At 38.4% G+C, this 26,729-nt stretch overlaps 2 protein-coding genes across 6 annotated transcripts in view; both read right to left on the minus strand.

Moving 5' to 3' along the window:
* Positions 1-621: 621 nt before the first annotated feature.
* Positions 622-19,335, minus strand: LOC107753574 (BTB/POZ domain-containing protein kctd15-like). 5 transcript variants are annotated; one of them, XM_016569751.1, is made up of 5 exons: positions 19,225-19,335; positions 13,574-13,749; positions 12,381-12,525; positions 7,584-7,889; positions 622-2,501 (listed from the first exon to the last, which is right to left on the minus strand). In XM_016569751.1, the coding sequence occupies exons 2-5, from the start codon at positions 13,735-13,737 to the stop codon at positions 2,343-2,345; spliced, it is 774 nt and encodes a 257-aa protein (XP_016425237.1). In that variant the 5' UTR covers positions 13,738-13,749; positions 19,225-19,335; the 3' UTR covers positions 622-2,342. The 5 variants fall into 5 exon arrangements, with proteins under 5 accessions (XP_016425237.1, XP_016425236.1, XP_016425234.1 ...); XM_016569750.1 differs by lacking the exon at positions 19,225-19,335 and adding an exon at positions 18,142-18,184; XM_016569748.1 differs by lacking the exon at positions 19,225-19,335 and adding an exon at positions 16,428-16,650.
* A 1,642-nt stretch (positions 19,336-20,977) lies between these two features.
* Positions 20,978-26,729, minus strand: part of LOC107753701 (carbohydrate sulfotransferase 8-like) — a 61,559-nt gene continuing 55,807 nt past the window's right edge. Inside the window, exons 3-4 of the mRNA XM_016569914.1 lie at positions 24,937-24,977; positions 20,978-22,290 (exon numbers count right to left, since the gene is read on the minus strand). Coding sequence (XP_016425400.1) covers positions 21,211-22,290; positions 24,937-24,977 — 1,121 coding nt within the window. The 3' untranslated portion in view covers positions 20,978-21,210. The remainder of the gene's footprint in view (positions 22,291-24,936; positions 24,978-26,729) is intronic.

A 26,729-nucleotide genomic window follows, 5' to 3' on the forward strand; every position in this document is an offset into this window, starting at 1 on the left:
CATGTGTCATTCAAAAATTTGGCATTTTTAATCAAAATGTCAATCTTATGTTTAAACGGATAGTTCACCCCAAAATGAAAATTCTGTCATCAATTACCCACCCTCATATCGTTCCAAACCCACAAGACCTTCGTTTATCTTCGGAACACAAATTAAGATATTTTTGATGAAATCCAAGAGCTTTCTGACTCATCAAAAATATCTTCATATGTGTTCCAAAGATGAACGAAGGTCTTACGCGTTTGGAACGACATGAGGCTGAGTAATTAATGACAGAATATTCACTTTTGGGTGAACGAAATTTTAATCAACAGACTTCTCTCTGCTGATATGTGCCATACTTCTCCAATCATTTAGTCTGCTGAAACTCCGCCCCTTTCTTACAATAGACTGCAAGTTCACATTCAGATCTGCCTCCATCCAATCAACAACTGATAGAACCAAGTCCCCTCAATACTTTTTTTTCTCTTCTGAAGATTCACTCGAATGTATATCACAATACTAAAAGATCTTCCATTTCATAGTGAGGTTTTTGATTACCCCTGACTATGTTCATTGTCATTTGTATATCAAGTTTTTTCGACACATTCACATGCATGCTGTCAGTGGTTTAAAATAGGGAAAGAACTCCACCAATTTATTAAAAGTTTGTTTGTCAACACCGATTACAAAAAGAATGTTACAATTCAAATAAACACATGCCTGACATACCACTATGATTCATATCAATAATAATCCATTACAAAAAATGTTTTATTTAAATAATATACATTTGGACCATACTGCAATATACATCTTGACACAACATCCATTAGAGCAGTATTTAAATTAAGATTTATGTAACGTCCGACGCAGCTTCTCCGATAATCGTCTTTTTAATGTTCTCGTCCTTGAAATCGAAAACCAAATGGCAGTTGCGCAGCAGCGAGATGATAAGTTGCATTCAGGGGGGCCTGCAAAGCGTCCGTGAGCCTTTATGTACAACAAATCAAATAAATCTGAAAAGAAACGCTGGCCAGTTAAGACAACACTTAGCATAACAACATATCTGTGACATTTCAGTGACCCTTCCGTTTGAAATTGTGAGGCAAAGAACTCCTATTAAATGTGCCTTTTTACAACACATTATGCAATTCAGTCTGTTTACCAGCCACCAAGTTAACCTTTCAAATTTATTCTCCCTCAGTCTCTCTCTGAGTGGCTCTGTTTTGCTAAGGGAGAGTGAGTGAAGGGGATTGTGGGAAAGTGACCTTAACTCCTGGAGAGAAGTCTGACCCGTAGCCCCTCCGTCTCCAGGCCTTGAGGGGCACAGTAATTCCCCTCTTCTCAAACGGTCCGAGTATCGCCCCCTGAAAGTGCTGCATTCATTAACAATCTGACTAATCAAATTTTTTCAAAAGGTCATTCATTAAACAAGATGTTGTTTTGGACACTGTATCTACAAAAGATCTTTACTTTTTAACCGTTTACTCAAAGCAATTATGTATAATGAACTAGCGACTAGTTCAGGGCTAGTTTTGAAGAAAACGGGCACCCAAGGAAAAAAAAGCGGATTTAGCGATGCCATCAGAAAAGCTCTCCCACATGAGTCCAGGTTTCCCTTTACACATATTCAAACAAAAAGCCTCTCTGCCCAGCGCTGAATGCATTACCAGACCATCTGCTTTAGCCGCCACGTAGCCTCAAGTCAAAGCGTCTATGCAGCCGAATCCAGACCGCACTTACAACCAAATGACTTCTGAGAACTGCTCTCATATTCTTCATGTAGTGAGACAACAGCAATAAACCTGTAGGTCATAAAAGAACTGATTTACATAGATGAGACTGGAAAATGAGAACATTAGATATCTAGATTAAAAATGGATCAGAGGACAGACTTTGTATTTTGTGGTTAATTTCGCCCGGGAGCTTGGAGATCAGACTGCTGCATCATTTGAAAGTGTTCTAGCCAGAAGGTGCGCTCGCCATGAACGCAACTTCCTTGTAGAGTTCCTCTTTTCGCTCTTTTATGCACATACAATGGCGAACTTATATGGATATGTACTGTGGAAATATAGATCTATGAATGCTTTTTTCATGACTTGAGCCAAAGAAACGGCTAAAAAGTTCAACTGGAGGTCAGCAGATGAAAAGCTATCCTGTGGCTCGCTTGGGTTTGTAAAGCATTTTTTGGAGCAGATTTGGGGTCGTTGATGAAATACATTTACTAAGATGTCAGTCCAAGTCCAAAGAGTTGAAGCAAACTCTTCTTGCAAATTAAGTTTAAGTCTTCTATTTGTCCGCTGGCATTTTTTTTTCTTTCAAAAGCAGACTCGGGTGTTCATGGTTGGCACAAGAGCTGGCTAGTCCAGAGGCTCCTGTTTTATCCTGATGGGCATGTGGCTGGTCTGACACCGTCTGTCTTCCCGACTCAGGATGTATTCACTGAACTGGGAGGAGTCCACACCCCCGCCGCACGAGGCCACCATGCTGAAGCCTTTCTGGAACAGTCTCTCCAGAACCTAGGAGAAACCAGGGACATTATTAGTATATTGTTATAATATGAGAAACTCTGTACTTCATATAGTTGAATTTATAGACCAACAGGAGTTGGACTAGGAGACTACAGGGCCATTTTTGAGTATTTTGAGAAGTTTTCCACACAATATGAGAACCTCTGTATCAGTACTACACCTAAATGTGACAAGACACCACCATACCGAACCCTACAGGACCAAGGAAAAACCAGGGACAGTGAGTTTTGAAAATGTATGCTCTTCTATAAACAAATCATTGATGCAATGCTGAACCCTTTTAGAAAAAGTCTCTTCAGGATCTAAACTAAACCAGTGGTATTTTGTAGGATTTTGAGATGAAGTTTCCCATAAAATAAATGAATGGTATCATCACTTCACATAAATGTATCAAGATGGCTGAAACCATTTGCAATCAGTCTCTACAGGACCTAGATTGGAACCAGTGTTTTTTTTTTTTTGTACTTTGAGATTATGCTTTCCATAAAATAAACTCTTGTGCTCCTCGTATCAGCGCTTCACATAATTTTATCAAGACAAAACCTTCTGCAACAGTCTCTCTAGGACCTAAGAGAAACCAAGGGAATTTTTCTCAGTATTTTCAGCTCCATTGAATATGGGAAATTCGACACTCTATCAGAGCTTCATAGTTGCATCAAGACAAATTCCATTTTGAAACTTTCTGGAACTGTTGCTCCAGGACTCAGGGAAAAACCAGGGGCATTTTTATTATTTAGAGAAGTTCTTTGTTAAATCTGAGAAACTTTAGAGTTTTGGAGTAAATAATTTATGCTACTCTGCATAATTGCATCAAGATAGCAACCCATTCTGGAACTGTCTCTCCAGGACCTAAGAGAAACCAGTGGAGTTTTTCAGTGTTTTGAGATGTTTTCCATAAATGTAACAAAGTAATCTCCTATTCATGCAAAGGTATCGGCACTTCGCATAAATGTATCAAGACAGCACCAGACCGAACCCATCTGCAACAGTCTCTACAGGACCTAGAAGAAACCAGGGAGAATTATCAATATTCTGAGATGAAGTTTTTCAAAGCAAACTCTATTTATGCCTCTCTATCAGTGCTTCATATAGTTGCATCAAGACAAATGCTATGTTGAAACTTTCCGGAGCTTCTCTGTTAGTATCTTGAGAAGTTCTTTGTTCAATTTGAGAAACTCAGTATGAGTTTTTGGAGTAAACAATTTATGCTTCACATAATTGCATCAAGATGGCAACCCCTTTCTAGCACCATTTCTCCAGGACCTAATAGAAACCAGTGGAGTTTTATTCAGAGATTTTAGTTTCCATAAAATAAACTCCCATTCATGCTACTCCATCAGCACTTCAGATAACTGCATTTAGACGACTCCTGCAACAGTTTCTCTAGGACCTAGCAGAAATTTCAAGTTCTCCGTTGGATATGAGAAACTCGGTATGAGTTTTTTGGAAGTAAACTCCTATTTATGCCACTCTATCAGCACTTCACATAGTTGCATCAAGACGCATTTAAAATGTGCAATCTCAGTAACAGTGATATCACCATCAGCACTTCAGATAACTGCATTTAGACGACTCCTGCAACAGTCTCTCTAGGACCTAGCAGAAATTTCAAGTTCAAGTTCTCCGTTGGATATGAGAAACTCGGTATGAGTTTTTTGGAAGTAAACTCCTATTTATGCCACTCTATCAGCACTTCACATAGTTGCATCAAGACGCATTTAAAATGTGCAATCTCAGTAACAGTGATATCAACAACTTCACGCTTGCATTACCCTCAGCCGTTTCTCACTCCAGACCATCCACCCGGGATGAGAAGGAGCGAGACATCCCCTGGGCTGTTTACAGGGGTTTGATGCGGAGTCAAATGAGAATAGGCTCCTCCACTGACAGCCCACACTGAAGCCGCCCGGCTCTTTCATTACAAAACCAATGCACACAATCTCGGCTACTGTCAGAGATCCCTCACCGTGAGCCGTCTCTGGGCGGCCGCTGTCGGTGTCATTCCCGCCGCCGCAAAAAGCCAACAAAATGTTTTATCTGTTGGAGTGCTTGTAGATTTTTTTGAAATTCAATACATGCAGCCTTGAGTATTCACTTACTCCTGCACTACTTTCAAGTGTGCTTCACATGAAAATGAAAGTTCTGGCTCGGGGCTACAGAGCCAGATAAAAGTCCCTCCGCAAAAAAAAAAAAGAAGAAGAAGAAATCAGTTGAACTGCACAGGGCCTGAGAAAAAATGTCCACCCTTATCCTCACTTTGGAAGTTGAGGCTGCGGAGAAACTTGTAGAGGAAATGAACGCTTCTTACGACTTACGCACAGATGAGGTATGAAAGACATAAGAAGATGATTCAAGGGCCTACCGTGCACAAAGAAAGACTGCGTTTTGAAGCATCTTTTCAAGAACATATATCAACATTAAGGCTCGTGTAAGGTTTTGGTTGCATCAGTGTTACAGAAGCGAGTTTTAATACACAAATCGTTTGACTTTGAAGTTCCTTATTTTTGTGCAATTTTCAAACTTTTTCCAGTGGATTTCGACAATTTGTCTTAAAGGGATAGTCCCCCGAAAAATGAAATCTGTATCATGATTTACTCACCCTCATGAAGAAAAGATGATTTTGAAAAATGCCTCAGTGTTTGCTGATCATTTAATGAGTTCAGTGTCTTTCATTGTATGATCAAAAACAGTATCATCTTCTTTTTGTATTCTACATTAGGGCTGGGTATCGATTCAGATGTTTCGATTCGATTTTGATTCACTAGCTCTCGATTCGATTCAATTCTCGATTTTTTGATTACGTTCAGTGAATATAGTTTTAATACAAATGCTATTGATATTTCTAAAAAATGAACAGTAAACATCAGTTTACAAATGGTGAATTAATAAAAAGAAATTAAGAACCACATGCCTGTATTTTAAACCTATTCTTTTTTTTTTGTATAGGATCCTTTTTTTTGCCCAGCCCTACACACAGTAAAATCTGGATGAAATATACCTTTAATTTGTATTTAATCCATTCATTTAATAAACTACAACCATAACTAGAGCTCTTACTAAATATGCAATGAACATATATAGAGTGTCTCAAGTATTCAGGCATCGATATCTGAAGGCTTATGATTTTGACATTACACTCACTGCGCTGATGGTTGCATCACTTACTAACTTTCTTACAGTAAACGGCTACAATTTCTTGGCAACAAACTGGCTCTCTCTGTCTTTTTCCATATCTCTCGTCCTCTGTCATTCCTCTCTGATCTATCTTCTCATATTTCATAGGTGGGTTTTCGTGAACACCCGAGATGTGTGACAAAGATGCACTTAACAAACAAAAAAAATCCACCGCATGATTCAGTCAGTTAAGTCTGCAAAAAAATAAGTGTTATCAGACACACTAATTAGTTATACAGCAAGTCAATTAGGCGTGTGTAAAAAAGTAGCGTAAACCAGTTTAGGTTGTTCAAAGAAACCAAAGTACAGTATTAAAAATGTAGCATGTGTGTTTAAAACGCTTCAGGCGCAGAAATGTTGGAGCACTTTTTCAAATGGAGAGATTTGTCTTAAGGACGAGTTAAAAATAAATTATGCATATCATTTCCCTCTCTTCTCCTCTCGGGTTCATGACTACATATTCCCCACATTAGCATCGCCTCCAGGATTCAAGGTTCCGGACATTCTAAATCGTATGTATGTGGATGTGTCTGTGTGTACGCCGGGATGCGTGTCTGTTTTAGCACCTTTCAAACAGCCAAATCGTGGCGTATGTGAGAAGGTGACATGGGGCATAACTGCACCTCTGCAGCTGTGGAGCCACACCTGCCTACTACATCTTGCACCCTCACACATCTCTTCTGGTTGGCAGGCAGCAGGCAAGCTGCCTCCGAGACACATCAGCACAGCACGCTCAATATCCCAGCAATCAACCAAAGTACAAGTCAAAACTTTCAAGTTCAGCAAATGCTTTATAATAGGCCCATTAATATGGCAAAAGAAGTGATTGACAGTATTATTTAATTTCAAAATATGCCATTTCATTATTTAAATGTAATTGTTAATTTTATTTTTTTGACAATTTTTGGGGATTGTCATGTTGCACTCCAGGTTCAAACCAGCATTTCCAACTTGTGCGTTGTAGTGAAAAAATATTTTCAGTTACTTTTTTTTTATTGTTACATTAATTAATCACATTTTTTAGTATAAGTATACATTGCCGTTTAAAAGTTCGGGTCATTACGTTTTTTTGGTTATTTGAAAGAACTCATATTTAGCAAGGATACATTACCTTCATCATGAGTGACGTTTTTTGAGCAACAATTCAGCATATTAGAATGATTTCTGAAGCATCACGTGACACTGAAGACTGGAGTAATTAGGCTTTGCCATCACAGGAGTAAATTACATTTTAAAATATAATCAGCTAGAAAACAGTTATTTTAAATTGTAATAATATTTGACTGTGTTTTAGAGTATTTTTGATCAAATAAATGCAGCCATGGTGAGACTTTTCAAAAACATTTTTAAAAATTTTACTGACCCTAGGGCTGCATGATTATGACAAAAATCATAATTGTCGATTATTCCTTTGACATTGTAATTGCGATTATTAATTTACGATTAAATGAATGATGTTTACACCTTTGTTTGAAGCAACTGCATGCCATATTTTTATATGAAAATAAGCTGAAAACACTAACTGAAAAACTTTTATTGCTTTTCTATAGTATTAAGCCTCAAATGTCAACTATACATCGGATTGGTTTCTCTTTAAATAAAAAGGTAAAAATATGCATGGTATTATAATGTTATACTAAAACTAAAATTAAAACAATGGAAAAACCCTTAAGATAACATGTAGAAAGAAAAAAAAGCATCTTAAGCATGCAGAATAACATAAGTGGACTTTGAACGATTAATTGCTGCTTTGAACGATTACGTAATTGTGGCATCCGTAATTGTAATTGCGATTAGAAATTAGATTAATTGTGCAGCCCTAACTGACCCCCAACCTTTGAACTCAGTGATGACCATCAAATACTGTTTTAGTATTACTCAATGACAATGCTGTACCTGCACAGAGTTGAGCCTGCAGTAGCCATTCAGTGGAAAGCGAATAACGTGGGTTGGATCCTGGTTCCAGCCGGCGTTGACTGAATTGCACATGACGTCCCCTGTCTCTGGGAAAATTTCCTCTATGAGGGCCTTGTCCCCACTGATGGCAATCCTCTCGCCCAGGTCAGGGGTCACCCGCACCACCAGGCACTCGCAGGGCTGAGCCGCCCGCCGCTGCTCCCGGTCCTGTTTCCAGCGCTCCAGCTCTTTCACCATGGGTGTCAGCTGGTAATACCGAGCCTCCTCATACAGCAGCTGGACCTCCTGCGGGAACAACACATGGAAGTGAATGTATGCACGGAAAGAAAGAAAGAAACAAACAAATAATCCATCCAGCAAATGACTGAATGAGCGGACAAAAAAAAAAGTACAAACACATGAATGAATGAGCTAACAATACAACAACTCGCTGAGCAAATGAACAAACAAATGGGTGAACAAATAAGAAAACACAAATGTACAAAGTAATGACTGAACAAACAGGGAAAATTTACCAGCTATTGAGTGAATGAATGAAAAAGCAGACCAAAAATGCTCAAACAAACAAATGACCGAAAAACAACCCACTGAGCAAATGTCCCAAGGACATAAACAAACCACCAAGTGAGCAAACAAATGAGCAAACACCACCAAGTGAGAGAACGAATGAGCAAGCAAACAAACCACCAAGATAGTGAACGAATGAGCAAACAAACCACTAAGTGAGTGAATGGATGAGCAAATGAACAAACCACAAAGTGAGAGAATGAATGAGCAAACAAACAAACCACAAAGTAAGTGAACAAATGAGCAAACAAACCACAAAGTGAACAAATGAGCAAACACTACCAAGTGAGAGAACGAATGAGCAAGCAAACAAACCACCAAGATAGTGAACGAATGAGCAAACAAACCACTAAGTGAGTGAATGGATGAGCAAATGAACAAACCACAAAGTAAGTGAACAAATGAGCAAACAAACCACCAAGTGAGCGAACGAATGAGCAAACAAACAAACCATCAAGTGAGCAAACAAATGAACAAACAAACCACCAAGTGAGCGAACAAATGGCCTTACAAATAAAGAAACAAATGCACAAACATCCCATTAACCAAAGGAATGACCGAGCGAGCAAACCACCAAGAGAAAGAATAGAAACAAACAAAAAATTGACTAGAGTTATTTTCCATCACTATAAAGATATTTATAGTGATTGCTACTCCATCACTATAAAGATATTTTTAGATTTAAATTCTCCACTAGGAAAGACATGATGGACTTATAATATCAGAAAATTACAGAAGAAATTCAATACCACATGATGATTGAATATTGCATGTTTCAAAGCACATGTTGTTTAGCATTGAGCATGAACCCAGACCAACACATGGAGCGATTGTGCCCATCTGACCCGTCTTTAGCCAGGACAGGGCGAGGGCGAGGGGCGGGGGTTAAGATTTATAGGCCCCGGCTCTCCCCTCACTCACAGACTCTCTGGTCGGACAGCACAGATTGCTGCCTCTGCCTGAGGCGTCCTTCACCCTCCAGCACATTTACCCCACTTACACTGGCCTTTCATTCACTAAGCCAGATGGCAACATGCCTCAGTCCTGCCATTACAAGCACTGCAAAAATGAAAATATTTCCATGGAGGTATAGGCATATATCGAGGAAAATTAATGATAAACCAAAGTTAGCGGTGTTACCACTTGTGTAATACTGCATGAACACAGATTTTATTTAGCAATTCAAGCTTTTCTTATCTTCACAAGAAAAAAATCTAAATATGAAACCCTCATGTTCTGTTGATACTTGCTTTGTTTTTAAATTTTAAAATAATAATACAAATTATAGGCTATATATAGGGTTAATTCAACTTGGACATTTTTCCCAGTCATATCAATGCCAAAATATGTCCCACTTTACCTGAATTCAATCTAACTATATTATTAAATAAAGTGAAACTAAAACCATAAAAACCATTTCTGTTACTTGAAACAAAATAAAATATAAACAATTACAGTTAGTTGCCAAGGTAATGTTTCTCATTTTTGTTTAGTTTATCTTGAGGTACTAAAATAACTAAAACTAAAAATGAATAAAACTATTAAAAACTATTAAATATGACAAAACACACAAAAAAAAATCATAATATATAATACATTATTTAAAAAAACTTTTAGATTTCATATACAAGAGATTAGAGATTATATATACAAATAATACATAAACTCTTTTAATTAGTTCCTTTGACCTATTTAAAGACCAATAAAATGAAAGCTTCTTATATAATATTAATATTTGTGTATAGTTTGATATTATTAAAGCAAACATTTTCAAGGGGGGGAAAAAATTCTGAAAATCTTTCAAATTGCGTGAAATATACCTGGGGTCTTGAGACCCCCAAACAGTGAGGTACATTTTTTCATGCAGGATGTTTGATGAATGTTATCAAGTTCAAATTTTGCCAGTTCTCATTAGATTAGGAAAAGTCATGAAGCGTTAACCTGATACTTCAATGTTAATGTTTTCCGAGATATTAAAAGGGCCTTGGGGTCTCTCAGACCCCAAACACGAGGCCTGAAAGCCATTTCTGCTCAAAACTCTGACAGCATTCTTGGGTTCTGCGCCTGGAGGCCGTGAGAGAGAGCTGTGATCTCGACCCTGCTGGCTCTTCATCCCCACCCTGTAAGACTACTCATTCCACTGCAGGCTACGCCATGGAGAACAATAGCACCGACCATCTCAGACACAACGCTCTTTTACAATTACCACAAGAAAAGGAGTTGTTTTCTTACCCACACCCCTCCCTCAGCCTCTCTTCTTTCTCTCTCTCTTTATTCCCTATGTTCCTTTCTTTAGCCCATACTGGTGCTGACAACATGGATACAGAGACTTTAGGCCTTCGGGCTCTTGCTAATTCAAAGAAAAACAAGCTGCGCTTCTTTCCCAGGTCTGCAGCGAAGGCTGGGTATGTTTTAACAGGGCTCCTTCTGTGACTCACTTTTGGAGAAAGAGAATGTAAAAGCAAAGGCCCACAGAAGAGCGAATTTAGTCTTTAGGCCATATCCATATGGACAAATGAAGCTGGATGCGATGCACTGTTTTCAAGTGCAAACTCTTCTAGAGGAACAAAATGTTGTCAATTAAGCCAATAAGTGGAGTCTAATGAATTCACAGACGTAACAGACATCTGGGAGGAGACCAAACGTATCCCATCACCTCTCACAGGAGGGGCTGCTCCATCTGACAACATGCATCATTCGCTTATGTATAGCTTCATCTGAAACGATTCAGTGGTTCTTTAGGTTCTGGATGAAAAAGAAAGGTCTATAGGCCTTAAACCCAACCGTGGCTGAACAGCGACCATATAGTAGTCGAGTTTTCCCGCTCTCGCAGGTCAAGGCATGGTGAGTTTTGAAAGGCAAAAAGTGTGAAAAGTTAAGTATAATGGGATGTAATGATGTGCCTCTGTGCAGTTACATATTTTATGTTCTGTTATCAAACGGTCTCGCGCAGTGGAGGAAAGCTAGCCACGAGCCTGAGGCGCAAATGACTAGTCTCACTCTAATTAATCCCATTGACACAAATACCTTTACCCATCTGATTTTTGACTGAGACGGGCATAATACTTCACCAATTTATCTGCTGGCATTGAAGAAAAGACTCATAGCTATGTGTGCTTGAAGTCAGAAATTGCATTTCACACTATTTTGAGTCCAACTTTAAACTTCACCTTAGACTTTAGGGTTGTTTCTTACTCTGTTTTTTATTTTATTATTTATTATTTTATTTCATTTTGCTATAAATGCTTGTGAATTTAAACGTTAGACTTAAGGGTTTATTTAATTTATTTATTTTATTTAAAAAAAATTTTTGCTGTAAATGTGCTTGGCATTCTTGGGCCAAGTTAGAACGTTTTGTAAAACAGAATTTGAATTGCACGCTATTTTGAGTCAAACTTTAAAGTTCACCTTAGACTTTAGGGTTCTTTTTATTCAGTTTTTAATTTTATTTTTTTTATCTTATTTTGCTATAAATGTTTGCGAATGTAAACCTTAGAATTGAGTTTTTATTTTTGTTACTTTATTTTGTTTTGCTATAAATATGCTTGGCATTTGCAGGCCAAGATGGAAAGTTTTCTACCAATATGCAAAGAAATGACCAAGACCAAGAGACCAAGAAAGTATATTTGAAATCAGAAATTGTACTTCGCACTATTTTGAGTCTGAATTTCCTTAGACTTTTTTCTATTCTATTTTTATTTTATTTTGCGATAACTTTATAGTGCTATTTATTTTATTTAGCTATAAATGTACTTTGCCAATGTGGAAAGTTTTTTATCAATATGTCTCACTTCCTGCCTGCCATCTTTGTCAGCAAAAAAGGTTAAGGAAAAATGTCATACAACAAAAATCCAATTGCTCAGGTTTGTGAAGCTTCATCTCAAGATGATCTGAGGCAGTTTTAGTGAAGACTGCAGAAACTTTGCATACAATGTCCCAAAAAATGAATACATAAATCTGTTCAAAATGGTGGAAAGGCACATGACAAACCTTGGAAATTGATAAGCGTAGTATTCAACAAGCATCCAGGAATATCTGAGACATAAAGCTTAAGATAATTCCAAACACATGGAAATCCAATAAAACTGCCTGCAGTTCTGTCTGGGTCCTTTCAGCGTGTTTCAGCTCAAGGCTATTGACGTGATGCTAAAAGAGGAACTAAATCAAAGTTTTGACCTGCCGAAGAGACACTGGGTGTGTGAACGTTACCTTGAAGTCGTCAGGAAGAAGCAGTTTGCTGGTTCTCAGGTAGCTCAGGATATAGCGGAATATCTCTCCATCTCTGTCGATAAAATAATGCTGCTTCAGACTGTCCAAAACAATCGGTTCTGTGCCGTTGAACAGGCGACTGATTCTGGAGGGGAAAAATGTAAATCAATGATTTTCAATTTAAAGAAGTATTTTGTTTTAAAGTTTTATGCAAGCACTACACTACATTAAGAATGGTTTTGCTCTTATCATGTAATAATGTAAAAGATATTCCCTAAAAAAAACTGCTTTCACTTCACATTTTACATTTGGAATAAGTTGAACGACAAATGTACAAGTTGATTATTTAACCTGAATTAACTGCAGGAATGGGGTCAAGAGTATGGAATTATGTCGTACACTATTTCTGTTCTTCGGATGAATCGACTTTATCTTTGCAAAATGTTCTTATTTCATTCTCTCATCCTATTTCATTCTTCCGTTCTTTCTTTCTCTCCCTCATTCTGGAAAGCGATGCAAAACACTTAATAAGAAAACCAATTCCCCCTTTTGTGCCTCGGGTGGTCCTTTTCTCATATGGTCTTGCCGTTCCCCCAGTTAGAATTTCACCATATAGCTTTAGGCAATCTTAGTTTTTCATCTCAGCCTCTCTTTTTTTTTTTCCTCCAAAAAGCAATTAAAATGCTGCCTGCTTTTCTCCCTCCCCCCATTTTCCTCTCCTCCCTCCTTCCCATTGCTCTCTCGCTCCATATCCATTAATAAATCAGAGCGAGCCACGCTCTCTGTTAACCTGAACAGATGTGGCAAAGCTCTCACACTCTTTTCCCGTCTTGCACACACACATACACACACACACATCTCTAACAGGTGGTGTCCCTTTACCTCACTTTATCCGCAAACCTCCGTAGATTACGGTTGGGATGGATGCAGCAGGTAGGAATTGCATGACTCTGCAAGTGGCTTTTAAGTCATTTAAAAGTAGAGCATTTTAATCTATCACTCTATCTATAAATAAATGCATTGCTAAATTGAGGAAATTTAGGTTGTTACAAAGGCAAAAATGAAGTTGGACCACAGAACTACAACATAACTTCTCACGACAGCTCAACATGACAATGACACATAGTTTAAGTCAACATCAGTCCCAGTAACCCCCCAAAAAATGGTTAGCATCAAATCACAACAGGTCTTACCTGGAGTCTGGGTATTTGGTGAGGGTGGCCAGACTGCTGGTGTACATGTGCCCGCCTACGTCAATGTGGACTGGAGCGTTCGCTTTAGTCAGCTGAGCCGGCAGTGGGATTCCCTGAGTGGCCAGAGGAGACACTGGGGACCGGGTCAAAGACAGCCGAGACATGCTCCTTCCCTCCTGCACAAACAGCACACTATCAAATAAACAGCTCCTGGTTCCCCTCTCCCCTTCAATCTCCGAGATCTAAGGTGCGATTCTGGCCTGCAAGCATGCGGGAGATCACTTTTACATCTTCCCTTAAATTGCGTTTTTACCTTAAGAATTAGCACCACAAGTCTAATTAAGAAAATTTGCCTGCCGTTTTTTTTCCCCTCCTTTTTTCATAGAACCGGAGGGGAGAAATGGTTGCTTATTAGCGAGCACGAAAGGGAGAGAGGGAGAGAAGGAGAGCGAGAGAGAGAGAGAGAGAGAGAGGGATGGATCCTAGTACTGTAGGTGTCTACCTCCAGGGAAAGAGAGGGAAAAAGTGTAGACTCCTAATTAAAGATATTGTGAGACGCAAAACACCTCTTCACCAACAGCTTCTCAGTTCTTTAAAAGTTTCTGAGAGCAAATGAATCAACATTTTGAATTGAAGCCAAAAATGAGGGTAAATAAGACTTGAACTCCCACAAGGTCAAATATAAAAATCTAAATGATGCTGCATCATAATAAAGTTTCAGTTAGTGCAAAAGGTTCTAAATCATGCAACATTAAGATATCTTTAGTCATTGTCCTCTCCTGAGTAATTACAGCCCTACATTAAAACCATAGGGACCATGATGATGCTTGACTGCTACCGTGGCATGAATCGGCCTTTGTTTGGAGTAACGAACAATTCCGCCTAAACAGATGGTTAAAGTCCCATTTCCAGAGGCACTATGCCTGGAGCAATGTGTGCCCATGGTGTACATCAGAGACTAGCATAGTCCTGTATAGGGTGATGTATCTTGTGTTTAGCCTTAGATTTAGAATTAAATCTCAAAAATGAAATTGGTCAGCTATAGTAGGCTACTATAGTAAAGTTTTAAAATGTTATTTTTTATAAAAGACAAAAAACTGAAATATTATGAGGAGTATACACACACACAGGATTTCTGGCCTGGGTAGAACTGCCCCACTTTTCACAATATTAAAAAAATCAGTCAGTGAATCTACAGAGCCACAGCTAAAAAATAAAAATAAAAAAATGTTACTGGAGTTTGTGAGTGTTCATTCGTCTGAATTGCGTTTGATGAAATTAAAACAGTGAGTACCGCGAATAATGTCAATGAATCATAGCCTACATTTCTTGTAAAATCCGAGAAGCAAACATTAAACTATACCAGCATAGTCCCACAACGAACAATTGACTCTTATGAGCCGGTTCTTTTAATGAATCACTCAAACAGAATCATAACTTAGAATCAGTCTGACAGAATCTGAAATTGTCATCTAAAATGAGCATTTTTATCAAGCTCCTATTAGGTTTAGTAATTTTAATCCAATGGCATGTCCTTTCCTGTGCAATTAAAGTGAAATAACTGAACATAAATATAGGATCCTGATAAAAATGTCAAACGGCACTTAAGAGGCTTTTGCATCTGAACTCTTCATATATAGCCCACACACACTAGGTCGGAAGCAAACGTTAAGAGTGTGAGTGAAAAATTAGATATCATCAAAGTCAGAAATAATCGTTTGTGATGTCAAAAACTGCGCCAGGTCCCCGGAGTGCGTAAAATAGCCCTACAACTCTCTGTACCGCACTTCCTGTACGCAATGGGCATACAGTAGTGCGCTGACCTCTCATTGTATAGCCTACTCAAATCAGCCCTCCCTGATCTAAAACTGCAAAAGCACGACACACTGAGAACGAACGCAAAGATGCACTTGAGAAACATTCGAGAATTTGACAGAATCCACCGTACCGTTTCAAACATTTTAGGATGTCCGACGCAATCTGAGGAGGATTCTAGCAGACTGTCTCTGATGAAGGTTGCTCGTCCTTTAGAAAGAACTTTTTCGTAATATTTTCTCGCCACTCCAAGAGCTCTTCGAATAGAATCCGGCGACAATTCCCTTCAGAATCCAGCGAAATCTAACGCCGGTGCAAACGCAGCGCTATATAGGTCGCTGTGGCTTTAAAAACTCGCTTAAAACACAGACCATAGACTGCTATACACACTTTCCACAAAAGCTGCACAGGGGAGTCAGTCGAGTCTGCGTCCTTACCTTGGAAGACAGCTGTAAATGTATCTTCAGCCCTCTTTAAAACATGAGATCGATCGTGGCGTGTCTTAGCCTCGCTTTTTTTCTTTCTTGCTCCTTTTTTTGTTGAAGCGTGAGAGTGCGTTGAAGGCACAGCGTTCCAGCCCGAATAACAGAGGACAGCTGAACAAGAATTCTTGCTCAAGGCTCTCCAAACGCCCCGGGGCAGGATTAGGCTACAATTAGCTCAACCCTGCCTGAGCTGGGGCGAGTTACAAGAACAACATTTGATCTTGCTATTCACATTTTGAAGTATACGTATATGTGTTTTAATCGCATTTATCGTCATTTATTCATCTACTTGCCGCGTCTGAACAATATGTGCATGCGCGGGGATAACGGTTTACTAGGTTAAGTTACCTGTGTGCATGTCTGATTAACCTTCATCGAGCAAAAGAGAAACAATCTTTTGTTTTAAACGGCATTACATAGTGCGCTGACCTCTCATTGTATAGCCTACTCAAATCAGCCCTCCCTGATCTAAAACTGCAAAAGCACGACACACTGAGAACGAACGCAAAGATGCACTTGAGAAACATTCGAGAATTTGACAGAATCCACCGTACCGTTTCAAACATTTTAGGATGTCCGACGCAATCTGAGGAGGATTCTAGCAGAATGTCTCTGGTGAAGGTTGCTCGTCCTTTAGAAAGAACTTTCTCGTAATATTTTCTCGGCACTCCCAAGAGCTCTTCGTACAGAATCCAGCGACAATTCCCTTCAGAATCCAGCGAAATCTAACGCCGGTGCAAACGCAGCGCTATATAGGTCGCTGTGGCTTTAAAAACTCGCTTAAAACACAGACCATAGACTGCTATACACACTTTCCACAAAAGCTGCACAGGGGAGTCAGTCGAGTCTGCGTCCTTACCTTGGAAGACAGCTGTAAATGTATCTTCAGCCCTCTTTAAAACATGAGATCGATCGTGGCGTGTCTTAGCCTCGCTTTTTTTCTTTCTTGCTCCTTTTTTTGTTGAAGCGTGAGAGTGCGTTGAAGGCACAGCGTTCCAGCCCGAATAACAGAGGACAGCTGAACAAGAATTCTTGCTCAAGGCTCTCCAAACGCCCCGGGGCAGGATTAGGCTACAATTAGCTCAACCCTGCCTGAGCTGGGGCGAGTTACAAGAACAACATTTGATCTTGCTATTCACATTTGGAAGTATGCGTATATATGTGTTTTAATCGCATTGATCGTCATTTATGCATCTACTTGCCGCGTCTGAACAAAGATATGTGCATGCGCCAGGATAACGGTTTAGGTTACCTGTGTGCATGTCTTTGATTAACCTTCAGCGAGCAAAAGAGAACCAATCTTTTGTTTTAAACGGCATTACATGGGCCTACACTGTATTATGATTTATGAATTCTGTTATTTTTTCCAGTCTTTTTGATTTATGTTTCTTTTCCAGACATTTCTTACAGGCTTAAAATAATTTATCTTCTTAATTTGGTTTAATATGTTTCTCTCAGCTTTCTAATAATGTTCTGCTGGCCATGAAAACTAAATGACATATATCGATATGCATTGTGCCTCTGCAAAAGGCGCCCACACAACCGCCTCGAGCCAAACGCGCCATTTCAATTTTTTTGCGCACGGCTAGATAGAGATGTCTGTCTTGATGGCATACAGCTTTCAGGTGGAAGACAGTCTCATTGTGCTGAAAACATTTTTACAAAAAGGATACTTGACAGTTTTAGACCACTGTAATATTGTTCCCATTCTCCTTAAAATGTTCTGTACCTTGACATCTGGTGAGCAGCTAACCAACCAGTGACCAAACTAAACGCAGCTAATAAAAAACGTTTTTACAACATTTCCAAAACGTTCCCTTAGGTAACGTAGCACGAAAACGCCAGCTGAAAAATAATGTAACTAATGTTTTAGTAACGGTCTGACGATATTTAAAGGGTAAGATGCTCTCAAACGTCAGTAGGCTATAAATTTAGACGTCAATACAACGAATGTTTATGACGAAAATAAATATACCAAACGTAAACGACGCTTAACGTGATTTGTACATTTAAATGAAACATTACAAAAAACACATCTTATGACCTGTCCTTAAAACGCTTTTAAAACGCAGTTGTAGTTTGTTGGGAATTCAAACTACGAACAGAGAACAAATTATGAATTAAGATTTCCATAAATAAATAATTAGGCCTATATAGCATAGCAATAGCCTACATTTCAGTTCCATTTTTAGTTATGCAAAGGGGAAAGAGAGAACCCTTTCATTTTCTTGTCACAAATTAGAATTTTAAAATTTATTTTCCAATTACCTTCAGTAATCTTTTGGCACCGAGCTAATGTTATCACCTTCTACATAATAGCCCACATTCTCGAGTGAAAACACAGCAAAGCAAATCTGTTTGTATACAGGAATGTGTTGCAAACTATTTGGACTTAACAACCGAATTTTTCTCGCCTTTGGCTGAAATTAGTTTCCCACATCAGACGAGCAGCAGGAAGACAAGATATTTTTGTTCAATTAAAGGAACAAGCCCGGAGTTAGTTCAATTACTTGACGCTGGAGGAAGATGTAAATTTAAAGATTTAAATAGCTTAGAATGTTGCCTCGAGCGCCTGCACTTCATTTCCTTAATTTACAGAGAGATGAGGGGAGTAATGGTTATCCCAATGATGTGCATCATGCCAACAAAACTATATATCTGAGTAACACTTACTACCCCTGGTCTTACAGTTGAGCTTATATTCAAGCGAGTCAAATAAAACAGCCTGAAGACAGAAAAACAAAAGCTTCCTGGTAATCAATATAGCAGCTAAAGCTAAATCTAAAACTTTCACAATTCACACGAACTCATTTCGTCCCAGTGGTCCGTGGGACTTTATTAACATTAATATTAACATTGTTAATTCATAACCACTAATAGTATTTAAATTATAGTGTTAAAATTTAAATGATAGTATTTAAATTATGTAGCCGCTTATTTTTTATGTAGGCTATATGTATTTCTAGAAGGATGAATTAGCCTATTACACCTTTGAAGGCATGAGCCACTGTTTTGCCAAGAGAGTCAGCTGTAATACCTGTGCAACATTCATAAATGCATAAATAAATCTACATATTCCCTTTTGGAAGTTGTATTCAGATGATGCCCGTGTTCCTCATTAGACCACAGCGCCATCTGCTGGACGTCAAACATCTCACCTTCTCACCTGAAACGACTTTCAACATTTTTGATGCATGTTGCATTTTGTCTACACTTCTTTTGGTAATTAGATTTTCGAGAGTCTTTTTGTAATAACTTAATTTGTAAAAGTTAGTTCAGAGCTTATTCTCTTGCCTCCAGCTCCTTCCATTCCAAAACCCAATCATACAGAAAGACTAATTTTTCTCTTACCCCTCTCCTTTTTAAATATGATTTTGGTGCTGAAGAACGAAAAATGAGGATTTTCTTTGTTCTGTCTTCCACGTGACAAATGGTAGCTGATTTGATGTGCCCTTTGAGTCTGTAGATTGTGAGAGAGAACAGGATGTCAAAGCCCCAGGCCCTGTGAGATAAGGAGGGGGTAACGAGGGGGTGGAGCTAAAAAAGCCGCAGTTGCTCCAGGCGGCAGAGGACTTATTGGAGTGGGAGGACAAGATGTAAAGATCAACACCAGTTTTGACTGCTGCAAAAGGGGGGTTGGGTTGCTGCTTTTGTTTCCAAAACTGGGGTAAAGTAGCAGAAAAATAATAACACTATATATGCATATATATATATATATATGTGTGTAATTTTATAATCTTAATTGTACATATATCTTGATGCTTCCGATAGAAAAAAAATATTATCCATTACACAACAAGCAGCCTAGGAACAAGACGAACACAGCTACAATATGACCGTAATATTAATACTTACATCCTCTAAGGTCAATTTCACTACAGTTCACTACGCAAGATGACGCCAGTTGCGTTTGTATGAAACGAGCGCGCGAGTCCGCGGAGTGATAAGTCCTGAAGGTAGCGTCGGTTTCATTTATTATATTAGGAAATTTCAGGCCGCCGAATGGCGCAACTGACCAATCAGAAGTAAGCATTCCTGAGCGCCCTGTAGTAATATGATACATTACTTCCACTTGCGGTCATATTTAACTTGAATGTGCGAGGCTTCCGGTGTCATCAACTTCCAGTTATTTTAGCGGCAAAAACAGTCCATTATGCTGCTTGATTTTACAAGCTGGTAGGCTATTTCTTATTATTTTTAAATATAAATATTATAAATACACTGGTTTGTTGCGTAAATACTTTTACCGTTTACTGCACGTTGTTATTCTTCTGGTTACTTATCATTAGCGGCTAATGAATCAAAAGTCTTGCAGATTCACAGGAAATAGCTTACTTCCGCAATGAAAAATAAGTTGGATTACAATCAAAAATATGTTACTAACCTTCAAACAAAGGGTGAAAGATGAGAGGATGTGATGGGTTTACTGTACACCTCTACTAGTGACTGAGGCCTAGAAATGACTGGAATTTTGATACAATGTCATTATAACAATAAAGAAGGTAATCGCGCAGAGATGTCATCTAACTAACATTAAAATATTGTGCTTACATTTATTAATATACAGAAAACGTCATAATATGAGAAATGTGAAAGTAAGGCAAAGGTGTAGAAGGTCATGCTCTAATACATGACACACTGTAGACAACTTGTTTTTTATAAATTCACAAAAAATCAGATTTTACCATTACCAGATGTACCACACTAAATCCAGCAATGATCTGTCTCGTTGTTGAAAATGTTTCGCAATGTTATATCGAGCAGTGATACTCATAGCTGGACACTTTCCTTCAATGCTAATATAAATGACATTATGATAACTTTTAGACACTCTTAGTACAGTCTATTCATTCTAGGCAGTCTGAGAAAACAAATCACACACAACAAAGGGACAGTTTGCCCAAAAATGAAAATTCTGACATCATTTACTCACCTTCACAGCAGAAGATATTCTGAAAAATTTATTTAGTTTTTGTCTACCATTGTTTTGGACCCTATTGACTTTCATTGTTTTTACAAAAACAGCTGAAACATTCTTCAAAATAATTTTGCTGGTTTGAAACGACATGAAGAGTGAGTAAATTATGTCAAATTTGTATTTTTGGGGCAGATTATCCCATTAAGAGGTTTCTTACTGAATAGAATTGAATATGTTTTGTAAATAACAAGATAAACGCAAGGACCAGCCTGCAGAGACAAGTACAGAATGTGAGTAATATTTCACATTTAAATTTGCTATCAAATAAACAATGACATTTGACAGTAATAAAATAACCTCACTAGGACAAAATGTGAACATCAGGCCAACAGAAAGTTCATTAGACTACTGTAAAAGCCTCAGTATAAATCTTTAAACGGTTTGGAGTAGTTGAACATCAGATAGTCCATGTAGTAAAAGTCATACACCCTTTGTCTCTCCGTCACATTTAGTTGTGCAAAATATCCCCTTGTGATATCCAAAGATGTCCTTTCTGCATTAGGGTTCCTGTCTTTAAAACTAGGGAATGTTAAATTGCTAGGAGCTCCGATACTTCTCAAAAGGAAATTGGCTTCTTCCTCCAGAGTCTCAAATTTCCCAATGAAATCATAGTCCAGCAAGCAGGGGCTGCAAAGATGTCCTACGGGCTCCCAGTGGATGTCCATGCCAACCGGCCGATGCACATCTAACAGATACTGGATGAATTCCTTGAAGGTCACGCCCGCTCCCGTGCGCAAGGCGTACTGCGTCGCATTGCTGCGGTATTTCGATATGATGGGCTTCCCGAACACAGGGTGGTAGTACGAGTTTGGACTTTCGAACTTGTCCCGAAAAGCAGACACTAACCTTTCGAAAGGTTCCCTCAGGAAGAGGACTTTGGTGTAGGTCTTCAGACGACGAATGATGCCATTTTGATCGAACGAGTCAAGACGCTTGAGATGATTCCCATAATGCACCTCGTCATGTTGGATCTCTCCAGTGGAAGAAGCAAGACCTTGAAGCACCATGAGCACCCTCTTCCAGTTGGAGCAGCCCGCCTTGGGCACCTCACAGTAGAGGAGTTTGTGCTTGTCCTCCACAAAGATACGGGACACATGCATGCGGGTTATAGTCTGTTTGGTGGTTCCGCTTGTGTATTTGGCACAGACCTCCCTCATCAGCCTCTGACGGGACAGCTGCACCTTAGTCAATCGCTCTGGGTTCTCCTTGATCTGGCCAGGAGGGTCAGCGTTGAGCTGCTGGACAAGCAGGCCGCTCTTAAGGAGGAGTTTACGGTGGCTCTTTGTGACATGGGCAGCAGTGATGTCTCTGGGGTTGATTAGAGAGGAATGCTGGACCCATGGGAAGACTGGAAGCTGCACCGGTTGTGCAGGTCTAGGAAAGTTGTCTCCTGTTGGATCAGACTGTCTGTCATTGTCAGGACAATAAGGACACGGTTCCTGTAATTTAGAGAACAAAAGTACTTTCAGCAACAATAATAGTGTTTCTTCAAATTCAGGCACACCCTTGTGAAAAAGAAGTGTGCTCAATTGTATTAAATGTGCACTATAGTAAAAAATGCTGGTTTTTTTTTTTTTAACCCAAATGCTGGGTTCAGCCTGTTGGGTTATTTTTACCCAGGTGCTGGGTAGTTTTTCTGCACACTAAAAAATTCTGGGGTTTTTTTTTTTAACCCAAATGCTGGGTTCAGCTTGATGGTTCATTTTATTGGGTTATTTTTAATATTTTTTTTTTACCCATGTGATGGGTAGTTTTTCTGCACACTAAAAAATTCTGGGTTATTTTTTTTTTAACCCAAATGCTGGGTTCAGCTTGATGGTTCATTTTATTGGGTTATTTTTAATATATTTTTTTTACCCATGTGATGGGTAGTTTTTCTGAATCGAAGCTGCTGCGTCCTTTTTAATGCTGGGTTATTTTTTCTACCCAACCGCTGGGTTGAGCCTGTCTCCAACGAAACAACCCAGCTGCTGAGTAACAGTCAGATCGCGGGCTTTTTGTGTCCTCTAAAGGAGAAAGCGGTTCTCAGCACCGCCACCGCCGATTTGGTGCACTTCTTCAGCAAAATAAAGGTTTGTATACATTTTATTTCATTTATAAAGTCTTTACTGTGCTGTAAATTATATTATATTACGCTACACAACATAAGGACGAGATGTCAGTCAGATGTGTCAGCAGTGGTCATTTCGCATGATGGAAATGCCTTTTGCCTTGCATAACATTAAATGATTTCATTCGATATCATACTGAATTTAATTTAATTTGATGTTAAAATATGTTCTCTAATCTCAGTACTGTTTGTTAATGGGCAGGTTATGGAGTCAGTCACGGCATCTTTTAGCTATGAGTGAAACGCGAGGTTGTGGTCTGAAGTTCGCAGTTCCCCCGCGAAGAGCAGCCCTTCACCGGCTCAGATTTCAGCGACACACCGGCACGAGAATTCATACTATTTCGGTGAAAAGTGATTACAGAGAACAGTTGAATACACTTAAATTAAAATGCTACTTTTTTCTAAAATGCTTGTTAAACGAGTTTAAATGTATGTAATATCGTAAACTATGCTATATTCACCCAAATAAATTCAATTTGTCTTATATTTTTCCATGGGTGTTCTTGCTTAATAATAAATGTTTATCTTTTGATAATTGCTGTTGCCTCTAGTAATTCTGTGTGATTTTTAATTTCCAGCACACTGTAAGTCAGCAATATAATAATTTTTAAATAATAGTTGACTTGAATAAAACAACCCAGCATGTTGAGTAAAAACAGTTAACCCAACCAGCTGGGTCAAAATAACCCAGCATGTGCTCTGTCCAATATTTACCCTGCGCTGGGTTGTCAAATAACCCAAGTTGTGTTGTTTTTAACCCAGCATTTTTTAGAGTGTAGTTTACTTCAAATCCTAAAAGTGTATTTAAAAAAAAAAGTAATATTAATTAAATAAAAGGCCACTTAAATGTACTTGTTTCTTAACACACTTAAGTGCACTTTTAAAAAGTACACTTTGTAATGGCAAATTAAAAGTTTTACTTTAAAGAACAATTTAAATCAATATGTTTAATAAGCTTTTTCATGCTTGAAAGAAAAATAAATGCTCTAAAGAACTCTAAAGTTTATCTTATTGCATATAACATAAATGTAAACTGTATTTTCATTTATCAATATTAATTGCAATTAACATACAGTTAAGTGTTCAAAAACATTATATTAAATTTGCACCTAAATATATTATTTTAAAGTATTATTTATTCGTGTAATAAGTACTCTTCTTAAAAAGATGCTAAAGTTTACTACATTTTCACAGGGGTATTTATGTAACGGGCTGATTTTTATTCAAAGTAACTTGGATTTAATCATTCATTCACTCTTTTCAAATAGATTTTTGTTTTGCCCTTGTCCCAGACCCAGACATTCATTCTTAAACTATAAAAAGCCATCATAAAAAATATGAATATTATTTTGATACTGATAATCTAAACAATGTAAGAAACAATGATAAAGCATTTAATATTTATTGTGTAAAAATTACAACTGTCCCGGGGTTGTTTGCAAAAAGTGTGGATAATAAAAAATAAAAATTATTTGTGTGTGTTTATGATACATACATACTAGCTGATGAAATTAGTAAGGCATTACCTATTTACCATTACAATTACAATTACGTATTTTATTCCAAAGTTAAGAATATCATTTCCACACAATGTTTTCTCAAATAAAAGCATAATTTGATATGTGGTGGGAATTTATATGACTGAATCCGTATTCTCTGCTGGATATTGTTAGCAGACAAATTAAATAAGCAAATCATTCTAAATTAAATAATTAAGTGAGATTTTGAAAAGTGTATTTTAAGAGAGTTTAATTTCTAAAAGTCCACAGGACTAAAATGTTTAAAAAGAAAATATGTCAACACACGAAAGAACTATTTCATGGGCTCTATAAGGTTGTTGTTGTTTTTTATTAAAGTCTTGTCTCTCCAGTGGCAGCCACCAAGTGGTGCCAGTGCACAGTAATTCCAGCAGCCATAGCACACGCCGTGAAGCACTAATGTAAAACCTTGTGATCATTCAGACGAATAGGCTCACCTTTCTTATGGACTGTACTTGGGAGAATATGACCTTTGCACCTGAGGGAAAAGAAAGAGAGCGAACGTTAGGATGACATTTCAGTCTTTTACATTTTTACAGCCAGTGTACCATGAAAGTGAACTTCTGGGTTCAGGAAATTTCACTGAGCTGCTTACATTGAAAATGCAACCAACGAGAAGTAATAATGAAAGCCTCAGTCTGCCCTAATGTGCTGAAATAAAGAAGCATATGGCTCAGTGAAGTAGTGTCCTTGCTCGTGTTTTCCACCTCTTACATAGACAGAGTTTAGAGAAAGGGCGGGTGGACGGAGGGAGGTTGACTCCTGTGGTCGACTGCTAATGTTTATGTGCCACTGCTTGCAGCAGCTCCAGATGGTCTCCCAGCAGCCTGACAAACATCATCTTGACATCAAAGGTTATTGTGTATGAACAGAAGTGTGTGTCCAAAGATATTCAGAAACATATTCGTTAGTATTCACCGTGGGAAAAATCTAAAGTCCGAAGTCTATGTCTACTTAATAGGGAACGAAACTGGAAGATGGCCTGATTCAGAGACTCTGGCAGAGACGTCTCAATGCTTTGACACTGACCTATGGAAGGGCAGAGAGTAGCATCGATTAGACGCCAAAGCCATGATACTTTTGGTTGATGGATTCATTGCAGGCACCACTCTGACACGGGTTTGAGAGCTAGAGCAGGTATTTACAGGCCAAGAGAAGAGGTTGGGGAGATGCCTGTTTTTGTGAGAGAGGCTTTTTCTACTGTAATCTGTTTGTACATTAAATCAAAACTGAAAACAAGCATTTTTTTCTAAGCGGGAAGAATGTTTTAACAATCTGAAGAACCTTTTCCCACTATAAAAAAACTTTTGTGCAATGGAAATTCTGTGGATGTTAAAGGTTCTTCATGGAATCATAAATGCCAATAATGAACCTTTATTTGTAAGAGTATATTTGAAGAGTTTGTTTCCAAAATGCTATAAATCCATTTTGATTAATTTGAGTAAAAATGTGTTTTCTTTACCAAGAAAGTGGCAAGATGAAAACCACTATTTTCTGTTTCAAACTTTCACATAGCGTCTTTGGGTTATAACAGGGGTTCTCAAACCTCTCCATGAAGTACCCCCAGCACTGCACGTTTTGTATGTCTCTCTATATCTGACACACCCACTTCAGGTCTTGCAGTCTCCACTAATGAGCTGATGAGTTGAATCAGGTGTGATAGATGAGGGAGACTTTTGATTTTCAAAGACTTATAAAAACTGATAATTTTTTCCCCAAAATGCAATAAATCCATTGACTCAATATAAAAGTTATTTTTCATATTGAAACTGTTAAAAATACACAACAAAGTAAGTTGATCCACATATGACAGCCTCTGAACGTGGTCAATACTAATCTTATTAATAGCTTACGTTACTTCCCCACCGCAGAAACCACCACAGGTTCATCAATGCCGTCAAAATTATTCTTTTTTTTAGGGCTGCACGATAAATCGCATGCGATTGTCATGCGCATCTCGCCAGTAAAGCCGATTCTGTGATTAGTAGTAAATCTCCATCACGTGCTTTCAGATGGAGCGGCATTTAAAGGGATAGTTCACCCAAAAATGAAAATTCGGTCCTACTTCTTGCCTTAAGCCTTCTTTTGTTCCGCAAACGTTTTCCTCTTGTTTTTTATCCGCCATCTCTATCTTTCTGTTGCTCGGCTCGCTAATGTCCATCCTGTGCACTGAACGCTCTCTCCTCCACATCATGAGTAGACACGCCCCTTCCTGCTGATTTGCGACAAG

This window comes from Sinocyclocheilus rhinocerous, unplaced genomic scaffold, assembly GCF_001515625.1.
Source record: "Sinocyclocheilus rhinocerous isolate Xijiao unplaced genomic scaffold, SAMN03320098_v1.1 scaffold200, whole genome shotgun sequence".
NCBI classification, from domain to species: domain Eukaryota; kingdom Metazoa; phylum Chordata; class Actinopteri; order Cypriniformes; family Cyprinidae; genus Sinocyclocheilus; species Sinocyclocheilus rhinocerous.